This window comes from Lampris incognitus, chromosome 16 (assembly GCF_029633865.1).
Source record: "Lampris incognitus isolate fLamInc1 chromosome 16, fLamInc1.hap2, whole genome shotgun sequence".
NCBI lineage: Eukaryota > Metazoa > Chordata > Actinopteri > Lampriformes > Lampridae > Lampris > Lampris incognitus.
Window position 1 is genome coordinate 36,381,862 of NC_079226.1, and position 20,096 is coordinate 36,401,957.

The window sequence follows — 20,096 nt, forward strand, 5'->3', positions numbered from 1 at the left end:
TGGTAGCAGGCTATATTTGTACCCTCAAAAACTGACCACCCAGCCGGGCCATGTGCATCTAATAAAGTCCGCTTGGTGCTTGCTAACCGCTGTGCCGCACACAGATCCGTATCACAGGAGGACGCACTCGCTACGAGGGCCGCGTGGAGGTGATGGGCACGGACTCCAACGGGACCCGGAGTTGGGGCCTGATCTGTGGAGAGGACTGGGGCACCAAGGAGGCCATGGTGGCCTGCCGGCAGTTGGGCTTGGGCTACGCTAACCATGGCATGAAAGTAGGTTTTTAACCCCACTAAGAGCAGCCTGCTACTAGAGCAAACCGACCCACCTGCCTGTGGTTGAAAAGATCCTTTTGAGCACATACATGAATCTCATATGCGAATCTCATATCCTGACATACTATAACTCGTCAAAGAGATAGAAAACATATATGTTCAAATATGTTCCCTAAAAATAAAGTCTAACATTTTATTAAGGATATTTTTCTATCGATCGATAGTGTTTGAGCTGATACAGTATGTGCATAAACACCAAAAACTTGACTACATATGGCTGATAAATATATTGATTATATTTCATTCACGTTGGTAAAACAATGAAATATATATTTTTAGTATATTTATCAAGGAAATATGGTAGTTGATATCTAATCATTTGGGGATTATACCGGAACATATAGGTTTTATATAGTATGTCAGCATATTAAGACTTCAGTATAGATACCATGTTCGATTTCCAACATGAGAGGACTGTGTCATGATTTGCTCCGTTCCACATGGGCAGACTTGCCGCATCCTCAACCCTTTAATCAAAAGCTCTCTCTGCCGAGAGGAGAAGCCATTCTCAACCACGCCTAGTGATGACCTCACACTGGTCAGAGACCATGTGACGTGCCGCTGTGCTAATAATAAACCCCCCCCCGAGCCCTGCGCTGCTTCTACAACACAACCTGCCACTGCTAGTCCCCTCAGGACTATGAAATACATGAAAAAAAAATCCACCCAGACGGTTCACAGACCGGACAGGAAGAGTGTCCCTCCACCCCCACCCCCACCCCCACCCTGTCCCACAGCTCACTCACATGCAGCAGGGCCTCTCTGCAGATCCGGATAGCGGGCGGCCGGACCACTTATGAGGGCCGGGTGGAGGTTCAGGTTGGGTCCAGGTGGGGCACAGTGTGCAGCACAGGCTGGACCACCAAGGAAGCCATGGTGGTTTGCAGGCAGCTAGGGCTGGGCTACTCCATGCATGCCATCACTGTAAGTAAGCAGCAAAGACATAAACAGAAAGTTTGGTTCAAAAATGACATACTCACCCTGGAGAAACAAAACAACGCTGACTAATGTCAGGCATTTGTTCATAAAAGCATTTCATCACAGAATTAAAGTAAATGAGGATTCTTCTCAAATAACTTAAAACTCCATGTGACGGGCGTCCGGGTGTAGCGTGGCGGTCTATTCCGTTGCCTACCAACACGGGGATCGCCGGTTCGAATCCCCGTGTTACCTCCCGCTTAGTCGGGCGTCCCTACAGACACAATTGGCCGAGTCTGCGGGTGGGAAGCCGGATGTGGGTATGTGTCCTGGTCACTGCACTAGCACCTCCTCCTCTGGTCGGTCGGGGCGCCTGTTCAGGGGGGAGGGGGAACTGGGGGGAATAACGTGATCCTCCCACGCGCTACGTCCCCCCGGTGAAACTCCTCACTGTCAGGTGAAAAATAGCGGCTGGCGACTCCACATGTATCAGAGGAGACGTGTGGTAGTCTGCAGCCCTCCCCGGATCGGCAGGGGGGGTGGAGCAGTGACCAGGACGGCTTGGAGAGCAGGGTGATTGGGCCAAGTACAATTGGGGAGAAAAAGGGGGAAAATTTGTTTAAAAAATTTTAACTTTTAATTGTTATTCATGTTGTAATTGGGCTGTCTGAGATGCAGCGACATATTCAGCTGAACTTGAAACCCTTTGCTATTGCCTATCCTAATCTCTGGTGTACTGGTAAATACATTTACAGGGGAAGTGATGCATTTTACATAACATCCTATTGCCCTTAGTAGAGGCCAGCGGCCCAGTGGATGCTAGTACTAGTTTATCTGATCATTTAAATTTTCATCTTCTTTTGTCAGTGCAGTTTATAAAGAACACAAATAACACAATTTTCTTTCAGAAAATTTTGATTTCCATTCCACCCGTTTGTTGGTCCATTATGCACGCTTGTGTGTTGTCTGATGGTGTCATGAGTGAGGCTGCAGGATGAGATTGCAGTACTGAACTGGGACCAGGGTGCGCCATGGTTAGCTATCACATGGACTTTGAAATCCTTGGCTGGCACGTTGAAAACCCTTTTACAGGCTGTATCGTCTATACTGAAATGAGAAATCTACCTTTTGAAAAGAAAACTTGACAAATAGTCTTCGAGTTTGATGTTATAAAAGTATTTATGTAATAGAATTAAAGTCAAACATGTAGGACTTTTCAAAGGGTAGCATGTGATGCATCATTGGTTGACAAAAGTGAAACTTATACGGATAAGTATGCTAAATAAATGGAATAAAGACACCGTTAATATATGTAGTCTTCAAATGTGCAAAATAAATTGAATAATTCATATATGGCAGCACGGTGGCGCTGTGGTTAGCGTGGTCGCCTCACAGCAAGAAGATCCTGGGTTCAAGCCCCGGGGTAGTCCAACCTTGTGGGTCGTCCTCTGTGTGGAGTTTGAATGTTCTCCCCGTGTCTGTGTGGGTTTCCTCCAGGTGCTCTGGTTTCCTCCCACAGTCCAAACACATGTAGCTCAGGTGAATCGGCCGTACTAAATTGTCCCTTGGTGTGAATGTGTGTGTGTGTGTGTGTGGGCCCTGTGGTGGACTGGTGGCCTGTCCAGGGTGTCTCCCTGCCTGCTGCCCAATGACTGCTGGGATAGGCTCCAGCATCCCCGCCACCCTGAGAGCAGGATACGCGGTCTGGATAATGGATGAATGAATAACTCACATATCTGGAACTTCCAACCGGCCTCCTTTAGCGATGCACCCATATCCCTTTTTCACCGCCGACGCTGATTCCTAGTATGAGACTCTAAGATTTTTTTCCACCGTGACACAAATACAGGCTTCCGTGTGCCAAAATGCAGTAAATCAGCTCATTTTGCTTTCACTTGACGCGCTACTCACGGCTTTTGGCGTGGGATTTTAGTCTCGAGTGAAATCTCTTGACACGATACTTCATTTTAACCTGGCATCGGCCCGATATCCGAAACGAGAACCAGTACCGATGCGTCCCCACGTCTGACGTATTTCTTTGGTATGCACAAGGCGTTGTGTGTAAGGAATGATGGCTGGTGGTCAGCTGGTCTGATGGCCAGAGACTGTCTGGTGTGCTGACATGGAGTCACTGAGCCAGGAGGAAAGTAGAGCCGTCTGCATCACACACTGTCCTCAGCGAAACATAGACATGAGTCATGAGCATCTGGCTTTTTAGGATGTTTTTATACCACTGAATTCTCCGTGGCTCCATTTGTGATGGATTATGTCTAGTGAAAACAAAGATGCAATCCAAAATCTAAAATGCATTCACTTCAATTGTCTAACCAAAACACTGTTTCTTCCTTTGTTTGTGTGTTTCTTCCTTTCTCTCTTTGCATATATGTGTGTGTGTGTGTGTGTGTGAGTTTGCTTTGCTTGGGTGTTTTGTGTGTGTTTTTGCTTGTTTTGGCGTGTTTGTGTGCTGCCACGTGTGTGTGTGTTGTAAGGAAACCTGGTACTGGGACAGCAGCAACGTGACGGAGATGATCCTGAGCGGGGTGAAGTGCAGTGGAAACGAGATGATGCTGAGTCAGTGCCAGCACCACAAAACCGTCACCTGTCAGAGGGCGGCGGCCAAGTTCGCCGCCGGGGTCATCTGTTCCGAAAGTGAGCACATCGGGGAAAAATGCTCATTTTACCAGCACCCGCAAACTATTTGACTTGACTAGAAAGTTAAATAAATAAAGAGACATATTACTTCTTTACATGAGGCTCATAAGAATGTGTCACCCCCAAGTGGAAGCCAGGAGAAGGCGGTGGCGGCGAGTTTGAAGGCGTGACGTTAGCAAGTACTGACCGTAACTAGTACATAACGAATAGCTCAAACTCAGGTTCAGCCATCTTTTTTTTGGGGGGGGGGTTGTGATGGGGAAGTTGCTGAGGAGAGAGAATTGGTGAATATTCATTTCAGATGGAGTTGTGGGGACATGGCCTGCTCAAACACCACTGCAGTTACCACAAGTCACCACAGGGGTCAGTATTGAGGACAAAAACATAAACCCAAGATCTCCAGGATTGTAACTTTAATGATTTTATGAGAAAAAGCCCTGAGTAAAAAACAATAGACAGGCTTTGTCATAGATGGGATTTACACTGGCAGCTCCGGACTGACAATACTAATTCTCCTTTCTGCCAAAACAGCATCCGTGAGGTGTTTCCACATTTATCCAGCTACAAAAGGCCGGCGTCATATAGTTGAAAAGAAATCTGGTTTAACGTGGCAGTTGTGCGTAAATCCATGTGACATAAATCAGTGATCAAGACCGATGATGTGGTCGTTCATCTCTCCAGTCGTAGCAGCATGCACTGTGAAACTCTAAAGGTCGTTCATTGGTCTCTGCGCTGATTCCCTAAAAGTCCCGTGTTTTCTGTATTTGGTCATTAAAGGGACTTTTGTATGTGATGACAGTGAGGATACCGGATGAATTAAACAGGAAAGAATTCAATCTTCAGCATTTCCATTTCGGGGGTTTTGCAGGGAGGTAGTGTCTGGGACATGACGTGAGACAGAGCCAATGTCAGTCAAGCACAGTGATTTTTTTTCCTCTCACTTTGTGTTTCAGCTGCATCTGACCTGGTCCTGAATGCCCCGCTGGTCCAGCAGACGGTCTACATTGAGGACCGGCCGCTGCACATGTTGTACTGCGCTGCCGAGGAGGACTGCCTGTCTAAATCCGCCGCCAGTGCCAACTGGCCCTACGGACACCGACGCCTGCTCCGCTTCTCCTCCCAGATCCACAACATCGGCCGGGCTGACTTCAGACCCAAGGCTGGACGGCACTCCTGGGTCTGGCACGCCTGCCATGGGTAAAGAAAGTGGAGCCCCCCCCCCTTTTTTTTTTTAATAGCTGGAGTTTCCAAAGCTCTGATTGGCAGGAACAGGTACAAAATCCCTGCTACATACTCACTGAATAAAGCTCTGACCGCCTTACTGTCTGTCAACATGTAACCAGCAAACTTTTGTGTCGCTTAAATCTGCAGTCCCTAAGATTTTGTGTTATTTTATCCATTTGAAATGGGAACAGCATTGTACAGAGACCAACCACGGTAAAAATAAGAGCATTATGAAAGCCGACTCGGTAGTCCAGATGACTAAAATTATGATTTATTAATGGAGAAAGGTCACAGATTGCTGCTTGAACAACCAGTTTCTGTTAACCGGCTACATACTATTGCGTTGCAAAACAACACTTAATCAGTCTCAGATGACTCCAAAGCAGTTGTATTTTCTCACTACAGTGATGTCATTGAAAAAAAGGGATAATTCATTCAATTTGGAGGAACAACGCCAAACCGGTTGAACCCTGTTCGCCCGAAGACAGTGTGTATGCAGCGCCATTGCAGTAAAAGCCTGACCCGAACCTTCCACATGTCTCATTATCCAACCACATGCACTCCATTCACTTATATTTATATTTTGAGTTTTTAATCTCCTCTCTTCTGTGTCTTTTCAAATCCCCATGCAGTGACGCTGAACTTTTCCCACATTTCTGTTCACTTGCCCTCCATTACTAACCTTCTGAGTAAGTCAATGGTGATAAAGAGTGGGGGTTTTATCCGCCTTCGGCATTATTCGACTTTTTTGGCTAACTCAGTGGTGATGGAGGAGAAGTATGGATAAAATAAAAAGCACGGACTGCATTTAAGCACATGAACAGCTTCTCGGGGAACCAGCAGCCTCCCACATAATCCTCAGCATCTGGTGAATGGAGGAGATTTGAAGTACATCGCACAGGAATAGATATAAATATGTGATCTTATGAGACTCGGGCTTATTTGAAGAAGGACAGTCACATTAAACCCACCAATCTGAGGTTACTGACTGAAATGACCAAGCTGAATTTGCTTCAACTTACGGTTCTGAACATAAGCATGCATGCAAGCAAATGTCCTAAAGATCATTTCTATTGCGTATCTGTTCAAGACAGTAGCTCATCCACGAATGTCTCAAACCTGAACGCTTTTGTGTTCGCTCATCTTAATCATTAATGTCTGCCAGGACTTTCCCAGGAATAACGACATGACCATAACATTTTACGTCTGCAGTGTAGCAGTCAGATATGGGAGGAGATAGCCAGGAGCAGCTAGCTTTAAAGAGGAAGCACGCTTGTTGTGGCTAACGTGCAGAAATGTTTGTGAAATATCTTAACCGACAGATACAACACCATCAATAGCTAAAACTCCGGTTCAGTCATGTTGTCTTAGTTCAGCATCGATGCCAACGCAATCGCACTGACAGTGCTAAAGTACCACTGCAGTTACCATGTGTCACCACAGGTGTCAGTAATTCAACAAAAATAACAACCCTCAGGAGTGAAACTTTAAGTCTGTGCAGGTATTACCAATTCAACAACACATCTATTTACTGGTACTTAGACATAACATTGTATGCCCAAATCCTGAGCCATGAGTGAATTCCAAGCGCAAAACTCGTCGTTATCCCAATTTGAACAGTAATTCTTGGAAAGCTGCCATGATTCATTTGCATTTTGTCCCTTGGAACTATTTTATGAGTTTGCACGTAACATCTTTTAATCCTGTCTTGGAAGTAAATCTGTCATCCATTCATTGCCATGTTGTTCCTTGTCTGTTCAGCCACTATCACAGCATGGATATCTTCACCCATTATGATCTGCTGAGCGCTAACGGGAGCAAAGTGGCCGAGGGACACAAAGCCAGCTTCTGTCTGGAGGACACAGACTGTGATGAGGGTGAGTCTACAGGCTGCCACAGCAGTGGACGGCGACGCATGACACGGCATGCAGCGCTGTTACCAGATGTGCAGAAAGCGCTTGTGGTTTGTTTTCACCTGGGGGAAGTACTTACTGTCCACTCATCAGCTGCATGGGACAATACAAGTGCTAGGAAGTTTAGGTATAGTAGTATACTGTCATACCTAAACTCCTTTTCAGTTGCCGTTATTGGACAGACAGTGTTTGGGTCCTACGAGGATCTGTATTCGGTCAAACTGACAAACCTCACCCTGACAAAGATCCACTTAGTACTGAGACGTCTGCTTAATAAAGGTCATTTAAGTGTGGGAACTGGTAACTTAACTTTTCTCTTGTGTGACTTAACTCACCCCAGCATCTTCCCCAATTTCCCCATTAGCATGGGGCACATGGACAACTTAGCTGACATTATCCAAATTGTCCCAAGGGTGTTAAACTCCACCCATACAGTGCACCAGGCAGCTTAAATCAAACACTCACAGATCCCTTTTCAAAAGATGCTTCTCTGGTCTTACATTGAATCAGTGCTCTTTTAATTTGCACCCAACCTTTGTGGGTATCTGTCTCAGTAAGTGGCTGTTTTGTCAGTAAGTCTAAGTGGCATGCTAACCTTGTATGGAAATGGTGTGACTAAGAGTTATTTGCAAGCACTATTTCCATGTTGCTCTCCATGACAGAACCAACTCAGTTTGGAAGTCTGCATTATGACTAAAGCTTGTTCCCAGTGCACTAAGGGAAGATTTCCGTCTATGTTGTCCAGGTGTCTCTAAGAGGTATGAGTGCGCCAACTTTGGTGAGCAAGGCATCACCGTGGGATGCTGGGATTTGTACCGCCACGACATCGACTGCCAGTGGATCGACATCACAGACGTCAAGCCTGGAAACTACATCCTACAGGTGAGGAGGAGGCCAGTCAGTAGCGCGTCGGCACCAACACCGCCGCGGTTAAGGCTAAGCAGGCCTGCCCTCATGGTGCTATATGACAAACTACACACATCCGTCAAAAGCCGTTGATGGTAGGCCGTGTACGGCTGTTTACAGCAGCCACAGAGACCAGAGACCAGGTTTATTTCTCAGTGAATCGACTCACCAGATATCTGTCAGGATGTAGAAAGAGTTTGACCAAATATCATAAAAAGCTTTCTAAATGTAAATCTCTGATAGCCACTTCAAGTCTAGATTTGTTAAGGCACTGAGAAACACATTGTGAACCTTTTCTGGTCCAATTCCAACACTTACCAACACTGGATGAATGTGCAAGAAACATCTAACTTACTTGTTTTCTGTCAAACTGAGATGCCTGGCTTGACCACGTACACTAAGATTTTAGAATAAAACATTTCTTTTTTTTGGAGGGGGGGCTTTTTCCCCCATTGTTCCCCAAATTTTCCCCCTTTCTCTCCCCAATTGTACTTGGCCAATTACCCCACTCTTCCGAGCCATCCCATTCGCTGCTCCACCCCCTCTGCCGATCCGGGGAGGGCTGCAGACTACCACAGGCCTCCTCCGATACACGTGGAGTCACCAGCCGCTTCTTTTCACCTGACAGTGAGCAGTTTCGCCAGGGGGACGTAGTGCGTGGGAGGATCACACTATTCCCCCCAGTTCCCCCTCCCCCCCGAACAGGCGCCCCAACCGACAAGAGGAGGCGCTAGTGCAGCGACCAGGACACATACCCACGACCGGCTTCCCACCTAGTTGTGTCTGTAGGGATGCCTGACCAAGCCGGAGGGAACACAGGGATTCGAACTGGCGATCCCCATGTTGGTAGGCAACGGAATAGACTGCCATGCCACCCGGACACCCCCGAATAAGACATTTCTGTCACCCTCCACCCTGATTTTAGAAACACAAACTACTTCTATTCAGTTATATATACGTCCATCTGTCATGTCCGTCTACCTCAGGCATGTATGTAAGTGACCTGCTAACATCTACTTCAGCATCTCTGATATAGTCTCTGCACCACTGCACCTTATCACCTCTTATTTCACCTGTATAAGTCAATCCTTGTGTATATATATCTGAAGATTGTTGTGTTGTAGTGTTGTTAGTCTATGTTAGGTACACCGAGAGAGCCACGAAACCGGAGTCAAATTACGTGCAAACCTACATGGCCAATAAACATGACTCTGATTCTGATATGAACGGTGTAACATGCCATTTGTTTGTTTGTGTTTCCATCCCATACAGATTGTGATAAATCCAAATTTTGAAGTGGCTGAAAGTGACTTCACCAATAACGCCATGAAGTGCAACTGCAAGTATGACGGTCACCGTATCTGGCTCCATAACTGCCATATAGGTAAGCAACCCCTCGGCTGGACCCTCTTCCAGTTTTACCTTTACCGTGTCATGCCATTGCAAACAGTTCACAGGGCTCTTGTGTGAAACTGGGACCCCTGTGGTTCCTGGCCGCCGGTCCGTCTGACCCTGTGTCCCTGAACCGTTCTGCAGGAGACGCCTTCAGCGAGGAGGCCGAGAGACGGTTTGAGAAGTACCCCGGGCAGCTGAACAACCAGATCTCCTAATCACCGCACCAGCGACCCAGCCTCCTCGCACCACGGGGGTCAGTCAGCACGGGCTTTGAACATAGAAACTAAATGTGTCGCTCCCGAGAAGTGAGCCGCCAAACCACCCGGCCAGCTTCCCTTTGTGTATCTGCCCGTCGTTTCCCAGTAGGAGTCATAAAACCCGTCCTAGTATTATTGTCTAACGGCGCGCGTGGCGCGCCTCTGAGTTGTTATACTTGAATATTCGAGTGCTATTCATGTTTTTGTTTTGTTTTTTACTTGTTCAAATTGTGAGCGAACGCTACAGCTTGTTACACAATAGGAATAAACACATTTTTTTTGTTTTTGTATGACTGTTGTCAAACGTACAGCCTGCTAATCGAATGTTCCGGTTCTGAGATGTGAACACACATAGACAGCTCGTATGTCATTTCCATTGTACTCTTTATTCTATTTTTTATAGACACGTTTTATTGTACGAGAGGCGAACAGGTTTAGAACTGCACCCCTGTCCGAGAGGCGAACAGGTTTAGAACTGCACCCCTGTCCGAGAGGCGAACAGGTTTAGAACTGCACCCCTGTCCGAGAGGCGAACAGGTTTAGAACTGCACCCCTGTCCGAGAGGCGAGCAGGTTTAGAACTGCACCCCTGTCCGAGAGGCGAACAGGTTTAGAACTGCACCCCTGTCCGAGAGGCGAACAGGTTTAGAACTGCACCCCTGTCCGAGAGGCGAACAGGTTTAGAACTGCACCCCTGTCTGAGAGGTGAACAGGTTTAGAACTGCACCCCTGTCCGAGAGGTGAACAGGTTTAGAACTGCACCCCTGTCCGAGAGGCGAACAGGTTTAGAACTGCACCCCTGTCTGAGAGGTGAACAGGTTTAGAACTGCACCCCTGTCCGAGAGGTGAACAGGTTTAGAACTGCACCCCTGCCCGAGAGGTGAACAGGTTTAGAACTGCACCCCTGCCCGAGAGGTGAACAGGTTTAGAACTGCACCCCTGACCGAGAGGTGAACAGGTTTAGAACTGCACCCCTGCCCTTGTTGGTACAGTCAGCAGCGGAGCACAGCGGGTGAATTCTCTGGCCGACCATTAACACGAGTTCACACCGGGCGAGCTGAGCGGGACCGGCCCGTTAGCACGGCGTTCCAGCTCTGGACCCCCCCCCCCCCCGCTGCCCAGTCCGTCACGTGGAGGCCACGGAGGAACTCCACGTGGGAGGACTCCGCGCGGAAGGACTCGCGGCGTGCCTGCGCGTGGCAGCGGGAAGACCTGCCTCCACTCACACAATCGTTTATGTTGTAAATGTATTTATTGCCGATATCAGGGTGCTCGAGGACAATAGCGACCGAAGAACGCTTGTCTCCTTCGTCACGATGGTAACAACGTTTGCTCGCCGCCGCCGCCGTCGTGTTCGCGTCCCGTCTGCTCCTGTCGCGCGAGCGCTTTTCCATCTCTGCGAGCTGCCGGCTCCAGGGCCGTGACGTGGACGACTTTGGGCAACAGCGAAACCCCCCAAAACGCCCTCCGGACTTGCTGTATGTATGCCGAGCTTAACCAAATATGCTGCACCAAATAAATAAAACAAGTCAAGAAATAACGTATCGAAATGTTGTTCATTAGAAAGGACATGGGTTGTTTGGAGCCACGATTTGCCCTCAGTGCCATCTACATATCTGATACTGTCACGTGGAAACTTTGGCAGTTGATTTATACTAAAAGTTCGCCAGTTCGAATCCCCCTGTTACCCTCCGGCTTGGTCGGGCGTCCCTACAGGCACAATTGGCCGTGTCTGCGGGTGGGAAGCCGGATGTGGGTATGTGTCCTGGTCGCTGCACTAGCGCCTCCTCCGGTCGGTCGGGGCGCCTGTTCGGAGGGGGAGGGGGAACTGGGGGGAATAGCGTGATCCTACCACGTGCTAGAGAAACTCCTCACTGTCAGGTGAAAAGAAGCGGCTGGCGACTGCACATGTATCGGAGGAGGCATGTGGTAGTCTGCAGCCCTCCCCGGATCGGCAGAGGGGGTGGAGGAGAGATCACCCAGATAGCATCCGGATGTGGGCCACTTCAGGCAGTGATGCAGCAGTGATGACCTTCTTCTGGCCCTGACAAAGTGGATGTGAGCCTGAAGTGGCCCACATGTATAATAGCAAATATGGCCCAAACATGCCAAATCAAATGTGGGCCTTTTTTTTTCGGCAAAGATGTGGTGCTGTTGGCAACATGTAATCTGGATGTGACCCTGAAGTGGCCCGTGTGGTAAATGGTGAATATGGCCCAAATATCACAAAACAAATATGGGCCACCTTTGGCAAATATGTGGCACATACGGCATTGCTATGGCTCGGTTCTGGCCCAGATCTGGCAAACAGGAGCGGACCACCCAAGTGCCATCATTCCACGCGGTTAGATGGGCCGGATGAAGTGTCGGTGTGGGACGGGTCTGGGCCACAGCGGTTTTGCTATCTGGGCAGGATGGCTTGTAAGAGTGGGGGTAATAGTGGAAGAGTGGGACCGGATACAATTGGGAAGAAGAAAAAAAAGGGGGGGGGGTCAAAAAAAAAAAGTATACTAAAAGTATGTGATTCGGTACCATTAGTGCCTTTAGGACCTTACCACAGCACTTCTAAGACAACTTGTTTATTGAACTGGAGGTTGAGACCTGATATGAGCTGCTGCAGATGACCTCTGACCTTTACCGTCCCCACACAGACCCACTTCTTTCAGCCTTCTCTCTCTGTTCCCATCTAAATAAGTGTGTAGGGAAACAGCAGGGTGGTCTTCTCCCGTGTCCGGCTGTAAATGGGACGATCGGCTCAGAGGAGACCAGCGCTTCAATCTGCTGAGGCTGAACAATCCCGTTAACCCCCACTACCGAGACGCCACATACACGCCAGGTGACGTCATCACACAGTGTCCTTACACACGAAACACCTGCTCTTTCGTCACCTATCGATCGCTGTTACCGTGATCCATTATGACTTCACCCTTTTAATATCTACTTTACTCAAGTGGGACTGTTCTGGAAAGTCGAACAAAGAGAACCTGAACAGCGAGGAGATCGTAGGTTCCTTTTATTTTCCATGAAATGAGGCCAGTGAAAATATTTAACAAATCCTTCAATTAAATCAGGTTATCAAATAAATACATGTTATGGGATCTGCGTATTAGATTGTGCATTTTGTATTCCTGACCTTTGCATTAAGCGTCCCGTGTCTTCTGAGATCAACGGTAATCTGCCGTGTGACTTGTTGACATGCAATGACAGAGATTAGAGGATTATAATGGGTTAGCAGCACTTCATCTCACATGAGACACCCAATTCTGACCCCACTTTGAAGAGCCTACCTAAACAATATAGCAAATGCTCACTGTACCATCTAGTGGACAGAAACGGGAACTGCAAGAACGTGTAGCCGTTAACAGTGAAGGTAGTAGCGTGTCTAAATGCTACATGACATAGTATTTTAAAAGAAATGTTTTTCTCAGCCAAGCTATTTAGCCTCTACACTTTTAATGGGTTGACTGACAGGTACTGTCTAATCATGTTTGCCTAAAAAAAGCATACTCGCACACAAGACACACACACACACACAGACACACACACGGCCAGAAAATTGAAATTCTTGACCCAGTGAGAGAAGTACAGCTGCAGTATATGCTACTTTATTTTACACACAGATAGCAGACTCCAGAAATAAAAAAAAATCTGAACCTGGATCCAGGCTCAATCTCAAAAGATGTCTTCTTTTTTCTCTCCATCTTTTGACATAGAGAAAACAGAAAATTAAAAGACACAACATGACTCCACCATTTCTGGGAAAACATTGAAAAGCCTTTACTGATGTCTTAAATCTAGGCCTCTTTATCATTCTGCCTTCAAATGTGTTTATTTTGTGAAGTCTTTCACCAGTTGATTCCTGGTGAAAAAAACAAGCAAATGAATGAGGGAATTGTGTCCTAACGGACCAAAACCACTGGACGGGCATGGATTAATAAGATATTATTCAAAGCACCAACTGTGTTATTGAACTCAATATCAAACACAACGGGTCATCAATTCAGAATGCATACAAAAACCACAATTCATTTGCTGATGTACACACAGTATTCGTCCAAAACCTCTTCTTAGTAGATGGGAATGGTATGTTCTGCCTAACACTTTACAGGATGATGACGGTCCACATCCTGGGTTGACTAACATGAGCCCAGGCCTAATAGAAACACTGGCCACTGTCAGTGATCTGTGCAGTCAACACAAGTCAGCACGATCAGGTCTGGTGCCTGGGGTCGAGAGAGAGCTAGAGAGAAAGGGGGAGCGGGGGAGACTGTGAACTCTGTCAAGTCCTTTGTGTTTGTCTCCAGAGACACAGAAACAGACCGGTCAGTCCATTTCACTGCAGTACTGTCTGCTTGACCACTCTGCCCTCTTTGTCGATGGCAAAGTTGTAGTTCTTCGGGTTGTCCAGGGCCTCCTCGATACGCTGGTCCAAGTTCTCCATAGTGATGAAGTGCTTGGATTCCTCCTGTAAAGCATCAAAAGGAGGTTGGTTAAAGAGCTAGTTTAGCAAAGTTCTTGCTGAACCAGAATCAGGAATCCAGGAGGGATCAAGCTGACTATCAAGATGACAAGTTGGCGCTGGCTGCTGCGGTTTGTTACCGTCATCTAGGAACGAAGTCGAGATGGGGGACAAAAAAAAAACTGTGCTGTTCCCCTCACAGCTGCATCTAAATCTATACATTTTTTACCGATCACTACCTTACCAGCCAAAATAGGTGCTTAAATACATTATGAATTCCAGACTTCAAAAATACAAGCCGAGCGGCTGGTATTTAAAGAACATGTGTTAGTCTCCATTCAAACTATTCCATCCCTGACCTGGACACAAGGTACGACATTTTCAAACCCAAAACCTATTGCCATATATGCTAATTTGGCAAACTTCGTCTACATTTTCTTGAGCGCTCGGTGTGGAATTCAATATGCATCTCCGAATAATGTCCAACAGTTGGTAAGCGACTGATTAAACTACTCAAGCCTCTAATATTCACTATCACTACTACGTGGTACCTGAGCTAGCTAGCAAATCACCTTTCACCTCTGAAATAGCATTAACTAGACTACGACAGAGTAGCTTGTCCTTTGACGAGAGCTTGCGATTTTTCCAAATAACATATAGAAATCAGCTTGCAATTTGTCAAACACATCAAGTTCACATTAAATGGAAGATGTAAATTAGTTAATTTTTTTTCTCAAGGCAAAAAAAAAAACCTCTCTATCTGAATAATACTGGGTCACCTCTTCCAGTATTTGGGTGAAGACGACGAACACGCAACTGAAACAGAAAACTTGGGAAAAACTGTACCTGCAACTCCAAAATTTCCTTCTCTTTTTCTTTGATAAATTCTTGGAACGCCTGTTCTTTTCGCTCTATTTCTTCTTTCTTCTTGGCCTGAGCCTCCTCCATTTCTCTCTGGATCCTCAGTTGTCTGAAAAACAGAGAAATATGACATACACTACCGTTCAAAAGTTTGGGATCACCCAAACAATTTCGTGTTTTCCATGAAAAGTCACACTTATTCACCACCATATGTTGTGAAATGAATAGAAAATAGAGTCAAGACATTGACAAGGTTAGAAATAATGATTTTTATTTGAAATAAGATTTTTTTTACATCAAACTTTGCTTTCGTTAAAGAATCCTCCATTTGCAGCAATTACAGCATTGCAGACCTTTGGCATTCTAGCTGTTAATTTGTTGAGGTAATCTGGAGGAATTGCACCCCACGCTTCCAGAAGCAGCTCCCACAAGTTGGATTGGTTGGATGGGCACTTCTTTGAGCAGATTGAGTTTCTGGAGCATCACATTTGTGGGTTCAATTAAACGCTCAAAATGGCCAGAAAAAGAGAACTTTCATCTGAAACTCGACAGTCTATTCTTGTTCTTAGAAATGAAGGCTATTCCATGCGAGAAATTGCTAAGAAATTGAAGATTTCCTACACCGGTGTGTACTACTCCCTTCAGAGGACAGCACAAACAGGCTCTAACCAGAGTAGAAAAAGAAGTGGGAGGCCGCGTTGCACAACTGAGCAAGAAGATAAGTACATTAGAGTCTCTAGTTTGAGAAACAGACGCCTCACAGGTCCCCAACTGGCATCTTCATTAAATAGTGCCTGTTAGAGCCTGTTTGTGCTGTCCTCTGAAGGGAGTAGTACACACCGGTGTAGGAAATCTTCAATTTCTTAGCAATTTCTCGCATGGAATAGCCTTCATTTCTAAGAACAAGAATAGACTGTCGAGTTTCAGATGAAAGTTCTCTTTTTCTGGCCATTTTGAGCGTTTAATTGACCCCACAAATGTGATGCTCCAGAAACTCAATCTGCTCAAAGAAGTGCCCATCCAACCAATCCCACTTGTGGGAGCTGCTTCTGGAAGCGTGGGGTGCAATTTCTCCAGATTACCTCAACAAATTAACAGCTAGAATGCCAAAGGTCTGCAATGCTGTAATTGCTGCAAATGGAGGATTCTTTGACGAAAGCAAAGTTTGATGTAAAAAAAATCTTATTTCAAATACAAATCATTATTTCTAACCTTGTCAATGTCTTGACTCTATTTTCTATTCATTTCACAACATATGGTGGTGAATAAGTGTGACTTTTCATGGAAAACACAAAATTGTTTGGGTGATCCCAAACTTTTGAACGGTAGTGTATAGATGTGGCAAAAGAAGACACTAGGCACGGTGGGTCCTGGGTTCGAACCCCAGGCCGTCCCAGGTCCTTTCTGTGTGGAGTTTGCATGTTCCCCCCGTGTCTGCGTGGGTTTCCTCCGGGTGCTCCGGTTTCCTCCCGCCATCAAAAAGACATGCATGTTAGGGTTAATACTCCTGTCTGTGCCCCTGAGCAAGGCAATGGAAAGAAGAACTGGAGTTGGTCCCCTGCCCACTGCTCCTATACAATAGGATGGGTTAATCACAGAGAACAAATTCGTTGTAAGAATACAATGAAAAAATAAAGTGGCTTTCTTCTTTCTTTCTTCTAGAAAAGCAATTTTTTGTGGCCTCGTGTCAGCCCATGCTGAGAGGAATTTGACGATGCTTCCCTCGAGGAGGTCACAGTGCAGGGTGACACCCCTGGAGCAGTCTTTAGGGTCCAGAAGCTTGCTCAAAAGTACTTTGACAGTAAGTCTATGTGTATGCCATCATGAGCACCTTAGATGTGGAAGATGTTGCTGAAGTAATAGCAGTAGAAGAAAGAAGAAGAAAGCCACTTTATTTTGTCATTGTACCTTGTACCTTCTCTAGTGGTATTGGCGACAGTACTGAAACCACTGCAGAAATGTCCTTCATCAATGACACACCCCATGTGATAAAACACACAGACCATAGGACACAGAAGAAACTACGATACATCACATTTTGTTAACAAACACATTTTGTTAAAACTGCTGTAACTTCACCTGACTTGGAGCATGCGGAGGTTCTCGGTTTGATTCCAGGCCATGAGGGCGCGATGCTCCTCCGCCTCCTGTCTGGCTCGTTCCTCGGCCATGGAGCCCGTCTCCTGCTCATACCTCTTTCGCAGCATCCCCTCTTTGAACTCCAGTCTGAGGCAAACAGAACAGGGCTCGCTCAGTTACACGACACAACACTGACTTCTCCATAAACCACAGTACTCGCTCTCATCGTCATAAGTACTTTCTCGGTTATCCATAGACAAGGTTAGGGTATGACCTCCATTTATTACTGACACTGGGAGAAGCGTTTTTGTTTTTACGCCTGGATGCGGCAGGCCTGTCAATTACAACTGCAATCGCCTTGCAGAAAGTTTCAAATGAAAATGTCAATGTCTGACGAATTGTGCTTTACAAATGATATATCCAAGGCATAATTCAAATATAGGGATGGTGTAAAGCTGGGAAATGTGGAAGGTTACTACCATGATAATCACAGAGAGATTTAACTGTTTTAAAAATAAAATACCATATTTTACAACCCAGCTGAGGTTCGTCTCACTGAGCTGTTTGGTAATGTACACTATAACATCAAACCAAGACTGCTTTTCAAAACACACTCCTTCAAATACTTCAAACCTCATGTAGTGAGAAATATCAGGTAAATTAGTATTCTCCTAATTATTGATATAAACAACAAAATTGTGTTTCACAATATGCGAATGTCACCACGATATAATGCCATTTCGAGACCATAAACGACAACCTTGCATTATCACCCAGCCCTAGGATTGTGTCTACGTCCACTTCTTCACGCGTTAACTTGTCAGCCAAAGGCATCACCCAATGCACCAGGGTTTCCCCAGCTGCCAGGAATAAAGTACATCTCTTTGTTTTTACTTGGAATGGATTAAGGTGCACATTAGTGTCCAAATAGAGAAGAAAGATGCCAAATGTAATCCCCGGACAGCAAATAAAAATAAAACGGGGAAAGTGTCAGAAAGATTTTGAGGACAGCACAAGCACATATCTACACACAGATACATAACAGGACACACGGACGTCTCACTTGAAATGCGGTGAACATGGCATAGCCTAACACGTTAAGGAGCGTGTGTCTTTTTGAACACGGGGAGGTCCACGTACCGCAGCGCCCTCATGATCAGTTTGTATTCTGCAAATCTCTCATTGATGACCACCATCTCAACCGGATCGACGGGGGGAGGCACTTTGATTCTCCCCTCTTTGGACTTCGCCTTGGGGTCGGTGCGGGACTTTCTGCCCCTTACAGTCTCGAGTAGCACGCCGGCCCGAGGTGCGAGGAGACGGACGGCCGGGACGCTCCTCCCGCTGATAGCTTGAAACATGACGGGAGAGGGTTCGCTACTCGGAAACTCGCGTCTCTGTCATCCGATAGCGCGGTTTACTCAGCTAAGCAAGGATCTGTTGCGTTTCAGGCGCAAAAAAAAAAAAACAACACATAAAAATCGGTTTGTGACTGTAACATTGAACCTAAGGTGGAATAGTCACAAGGCGGCGGCCATGTTGGTGCTCTTTAACCTACCGGAAGTGTTTACAGCTGTGGCTGTACTTGGCCTCTGACGGCTGCCACCTAGCGGCCATTTAAAGAGCGCTCTCTCTTTTTCCCTTCCCTCCATCAGCAGTACGTAAATATGGCTACTGTTGTTGTGTGTATCCCCAACAGAATATGCCCCGATATGTTTGATGGCAAAACACCTTTCTTTTCACCACTTCATGTCTGTGAGTGTGCTCATTCATCCACGCCATGGTTATCCAAAGGAGTTGAATCAAGTGCAACTGGACTTGGTATATATCCGTGGAGACGTTTCGCCTCTCATCCAAGAGGCTTCCTCAGTTGGTGTCTTTCTGACTAGACCAAGCTAGTCTGACTGGCTGGGTATGAGACTCAGATATTTAGCCTCTTTGGAGTCGTTATCAGAGCCATTGATGTCAATGGCTCTTTTGTGTTCCGATGTTTAGCAACGGCAGTCGTTATCAGAGCTATCCCTAACCCTAACACAAAAGAGCCATTGACATCAATAGCTCTGATAACGACTCCAAAGAGGCTAAATATCTGAGTCTCATCACCAGCCAGTCAGACTAGCTTGGTCTAGTCAGAAAGGCACCAACTGAGGAAGCCTCTTGGATGAGAGGCGAAACGTCTTCACGGATATATACCACGTCCAGTTGCACTTGATTCAACTCCTTTGGATAACCATGACCTGGATGAATGAGAACGTTCACAGACGCCATTGTTTTTATACATTCTTTTTTCCCCACCCGCATTCCGGGTAAGACCCGCCCCTACTCTGCCTCTGATTGGCTAACCATAAAAACGGAGGTAACGCGTATTAACCAATCAGAAGCAGAACTCCCGGAATACGAGTGGGAAGAAATAAGGCCGGCTCCTCATGCTGAGGGAAGCCGAAAACCAACCCGAATTTGCCAGGTAAATGGAATTGTGGGATATGATGCTGTGGCTGTCTCCTCTAGGTTGCGCCCCGGACATTTGGGAGGTAATGGAGGATGTTTAGGAGGATGTAAATATAAACAGCATTTTCTCTTTGTCATCCATATTGGGACAGACTGTAATGGTAAATGGTAACACCGATTTTTTTTTACGTTCAAACTGCACCATGACAATTAATTCCAGTCGCAGGTGAAAGCTTGATAATAACCATTTATAGTAATAAATTTACAAAAAAAATCAGATAAAAACTCCTGAATTTCAACATTTAAGATGCATAATTGTTTTAGTACTGTTGCATCAGTGTCCAATGTGTGTGTGTGTGTGTGTGTGTGTGTGTGTGTGTGTGTGTGTGTGTGTGTGTACGTACATATATATATATATATATATATATATATATATATATATATATATATATATATATAGATGCATGTGTTGTTTTGTGAAACATTGCCGTTGTTGCATAAAAGCTTTTCGATAGCAAAGTAATTTTCTTTTTTCTTCTTTTTTTACCAGACCTAATGATCCTTCATATACAGAGCAGGTTTGGTGACCCCCAGCAAAACCATTTAGAGTCCACAAATTGATATCAGAACTTTAAAAAAAAAAATTTGAA

At 45.9% G+C, this 20,096-nt stretch overlaps 2 protein-coding genes across 4 annotated transcripts in view; one reads left to right on the forward strand and one right to left on the reverse strand.

Annotated features, from left to right (window-relative positions):
• Positions 1 to 11,406, forward strand: part of loxl3b (lysyl oxidase-like 3b) — a 43,903-nt gene extending 32,497 nt beyond the window's left edge. The window contains exons 8-15 of one of the 3 annotated variants that reach the window (XM_056295231.1): positions 105 to 275; positions 1,104 to 1,259; positions 3,743 to 3,902; positions 4,859 to 5,102; positions 6,891 to 7,006; positions 7,788 to 7,924; positions 9,221 to 9,332; positions 9,485 to 11,406. In XM_056295231.1, the coding sequence (XP_056151206.1) occupies positions 105 to 275; positions 1,104 to 1,259; positions 3,743 to 3,902; positions 4,859 to 5,102; positions 6,891 to 7,006; positions 7,788 to 7,924; positions 9,221 to 9,332; positions 9,485 to 9,558 (1,170 nt within the window). In that variant the 3' untranslated portion in view covers positions 9,559 to 11,406. The remainder of the gene's footprint in view (positions 1 to 104; positions 276 to 1,103; positions 1,260 to 3,742; positions 3,903 to 4,858; positions 5,103 to 6,890; positions 7,007 to 7,787; positions 7,925 to 9,220; positions 9,333 to 9,484) is intronic. The other 2 variants (XM_056295229.1, XM_056295230.1) reach the window with 2 other exon arrangements.
• A 674-nt stretch (positions 11,407 to 12,080) lies between these two features.
• On the reverse strand, positions 12,081 to 18,528 carry mrps26 (mitochondrial ribosomal protein S26). Its single transcript, XM_056295228.1, has 4 exons — positions 18,139 to 18,528; positions 16,999 to 17,145; positions 14,905 to 15,028; positions 12,081 to 14,064 (listed from the first exon to the last, which is right to left on the reverse strand). Exons 1-4 carry the CDS (start codon positions 18,357 to 18,359, stop codon positions 13,933 to 13,935), a joined length of 624 nt encoding a protein of 207 aa, XP_056151203.1. The 5' UTR covers positions 18,360 to 18,528; the 3' UTR covers positions 12,081 to 13,932.
• Between the last annotated feature and the right edge of the window lie 1,568 nt (positions 18,529 to 20,096).